This window comes from Nasonia vitripennis, assembly GCF_009193385.2.
Source record: "Nasonia vitripennis strain AsymCx chromosome 3 unlocalized genomic scaffold, Nvit_psr_1.1 chr3_random0006, whole genome shotgun sequence".
In the NCBI taxonomy this organism is placed as follows: Eukaryota; Metazoa; Arthropoda; class Insecta; order Hymenoptera; family Pteromalidae; genus Nasonia; species Nasonia vitripennis.
Window position 1 is genome coordinate 359,107 of NW_022279625.1, and position 3,175 is coordinate 362,281.

General features: G+C 48.0%; 1 protein-coding gene across 1 annotated transcript; it reads right to left on the minus strand.

Moving 5' to 3' along the window:
• Positions 1-596: 596 nt before the first annotated feature.
• On the minus strand, positions 597-1,463 carry LOC103317528. The gene is made up of 2 exons (XM_008215806.1): positions 1,373-1,463; positions 597-1,036 (listed from the first exon to the last, which is right to left on the minus strand). The coding sequence occupies exons 1-2, from the start codon at positions 1,461-1,463 to the stop codon at positions 597-599; spliced, it is 531 nt and encodes a 176-aa protein (XP_008214028.1).
• Positions 1,464-3,175: the final 1,712 nt, after the last annotated feature.

Consider the following 3,175-nt stretch of genomic DNA (forward strand, 5'->3'; position numbering starts at 1 on the left):
ATAATTATAAACAAATATAACAATGAAGAAAATTTTGAAATATCCATGTGACTATTTTAAGAATCTGATCTGTCTCTCATTCGAAAACTATAATACATATAGGACTAATGTTTGGTCCAGATATCGGTTCAAAGGTGTTTATACAATTTATCTAATTGGTGTTACGATAAATAGTATGATATGAGAAATTAATTTTAAACAAAGAAAGTGAATTTTTAAATAAAAATCAGAAAACCAAGTTGAAAGGAAGTATCACGAAAGAATTTGCAATTAGTCTTAGTCTTAGTCTGTTTGACGGAGGTGAGCTGCGGCGGCCCCTGCACGGGGACGTGCAGGTCGAGCACTCAGGCGAAGCCCATTGTGCTGTGCCTCCTGTACCATAAGAAATTACTTTATAAACCGTTGTTTATAGCTTCGGCAAATGGATGTCAAGCTGTTTGACATTAGTTCCTCTAACTCCAACATGGGAACTCCCCACACCCTCTGTCTTGTCCCCGCGAAAACTGGGCACACAGTAGGTGGGAGGTGGTCTACTTTTCGTGTTCGCACCACCTAGCTCTTGGAGTCCGTAAGTCCCAAGTTCCACTGGTTGTATCCTACCCTCCAATGGTTCGCAGCCACTCCACGGGTGGACTGTTGCCCATCAGAGCCCTAGCCTGTCTTAGCCCTTTGGCGTTAGTACACTTGTCGCTCAGTTGCGCGTTGAGCCAGTCTTTAATTGCTCTGTTTACCTCGCAGGTAGAAACAGCGACTGCGCACCTTCTTGCTGGAATGCCGTTCGCGCCCCTACCTGCCAGCTTGTCTGCCTTTTCGTTGCCCACCACGCCTGAGTGTACTGGTACCCACACCAGTCTCACCATGTTGTGTTCCGCCAGTGATTCTAGCGCCTGTCTGCACCTTAGTACTTCTTTTAAGGAGAGACTGATACTATCTAGCGCCATGAGAGCTGCCCTGCTATCCGAGCAGAAGCTTACAGTTCTTTGCCCTGTGCTTCTTTCCAACAGCCATTTGGCTGCTTCTGTAATGGCCACGATTTCTGCCTCGTAACATGATAATCCAGCGAGCACACAATCTCTTGTGTGTGTCCCTTTTCCGAGGCACCTGGTCCTACACCGTTCTTATTTTATGAGCCGTCGGTAAACCATACTACACTGTTTTCAAGAAGTTCGTGTAATTTCGTCTTTCATTTTTCCCTTTCTGAGATCATGATCGAGAACGGCTTGGAGAAATAAATTACATCAACCATTCCGTCGCAATTTCTTTCTTCCAATAGCGGCATTACTTGTTACAGAAGTACCGCATCCTTGAAGTCCGAACAGTTCGTTGATTTCGCTATTCTGCAGAACGTCCTGCATGCATTTGCCTTAATTACCTTGCCTAGTGAAGGGAGTTCCAACAGTCTTTTCATAGCGATCGTAGGTGTCGTTTGCATGGATCCTGTGATTCTTTCGATAACCAATCATTGCACCCTGTCTAGTGCCCCTGTGTGAGTTTTTAACTCACATTTGTGGTCCCATACCAGTGCCCTATGAGTGAGTCTTGGTTTGATGATTCCATCATATAGCCATCTCACTTTATCCGGTTCTAGACCCCAGGTATTGCCAAAGGCCCTCCTGCAGGCCCAGAAAGTGCCTATCGCTTTCTCGCATTTATCTTTGATTTGTTTTCCCTAGTTGAGTCTGGCGTCGAGCGTGACTCCGAGGTATTTGACCTCCTTTACCAATTTCAGGGGGCACCATAGAGTTGACGCCCTCCCATCGGCTTGGTCTTTCACCAGGCCCAGTGTGAACTGCATTAGTCCTGCTAGCACGTCCTCGTTGTTCCCCCTAATCAGGATGACGATGTCATCTGCATATGTCTGTGCGTTTATACCAGTCTCATTTAGGATGCAGAGCAAGCTTTCCACCACCAGGCACGATAGTGTCGGCGACAGCACCCCTTCTTGCGGGTATCCCTTCCTCACCACTCCTTTGCTAGAGTACGCTCTCCAGGTAGCCACTATCGTCCTGGTTCTCAGCATAAAGCTGATCCACCGAGCGACCGTTCCTGGTACTGCGTGCTACTCCATACTTGCCGAAATCGCCTAGCCAGTCGTGTAATTGAAAGCCCCCTCGATGTCTAGGAAAGCCACTAATACCAAACCCCTGTTTTTCATGCCTTTTTGAATGAATCTTACTGCATCCACCAGCGCTGTGTCCACCGACATCCCTGTCTGATAGGCATGCTTCTTACCTGGTTTGGGCAGGAAATCCACCCTCGTCTGACCCCATCCTTCCGGTACATATCCTAGTGCCAGACAAGCTCAGTACAACTTCTCCAAGGCTGGGACCAATATGTCCATGCCCTGTTGCAACAGAGCCGGGAAAATGCCGTTCAGACCTGCCGCCTTATAGGGCTCCAAGGTTCCTATAGCTCTGCAACGCTGAGCCTCCCAATACAGGTGCGCAACAGCTAAAGCCTCGCATGCGTTAGGATTTTCTTAAACGTAGGATTTAGCGCGATCGTCACGTTTGGGAGAACGGTAGAGAGAGAAAAATAATCACACACAATGATTATAGTTTATTGCACTCTGTATTTCGCTCAGCCCTTCCTTACAACACGGTAGCTGTCCCTCCCGCGCACAATTTAGCCACGCAGGGCTTATGCTGGCATGCTCACACACGCGCCGCGCTCGCGCAGCAGACGGCAGATCTCAGGCCCAGGTCCAGTCCGCTGACGTCTCTCTTTCTCTCTCTCTCTCTCTCTCTCTCTCTCTCTCTCTCTCTCTCTCTCTCTCTCTCTCTTCTCGAGGATCTCGAGGATCTCGGTGGACTACCGTCGGTCCTCTTTATACGCCCGTTTCTCCTTGTCACTCTTATGTATTTGGACCATTTGTATAGTCGCCTTACTTTCGTCCTGCGTTTCCCCATTGACTCATTCCACCAGGGAGCGTCCTCCGCTGTCCAGTGTGTGACAGAAATGCGACCGATCTTAGCCCTAAGTTATTCTCTGTAGCCTACCCAGTTTGTTTTTCTAGGGTTCCTTATGAGTTGATCAAGTGTACTTTGTCTCCCAAGTCTGAACACAATATTTTGGTGATCTGACATGGAGACTTCTTCCGACACTCACCAGTCCATAACTTCGGACCACACATTCCTGGAGGTTAGGGTGATGTCTATGACCTCCTTCCTTACGG

Coding starts and splice junctions, on each gene's coding strand:
- LOC103317528 (XM_008215806.1), bottom strand. CDS start 1,463: ATGATTGGTTATCGAAAGAATCACAGGATCCATGCAAACGACACCTAC. Junction 1,037..1,372: donor AACTCCCTTCACTAGGCAAG/GTAATTAAGGCA, acceptor GTTACGAGGCAG/AAATCGTGGCCATTACAGAA.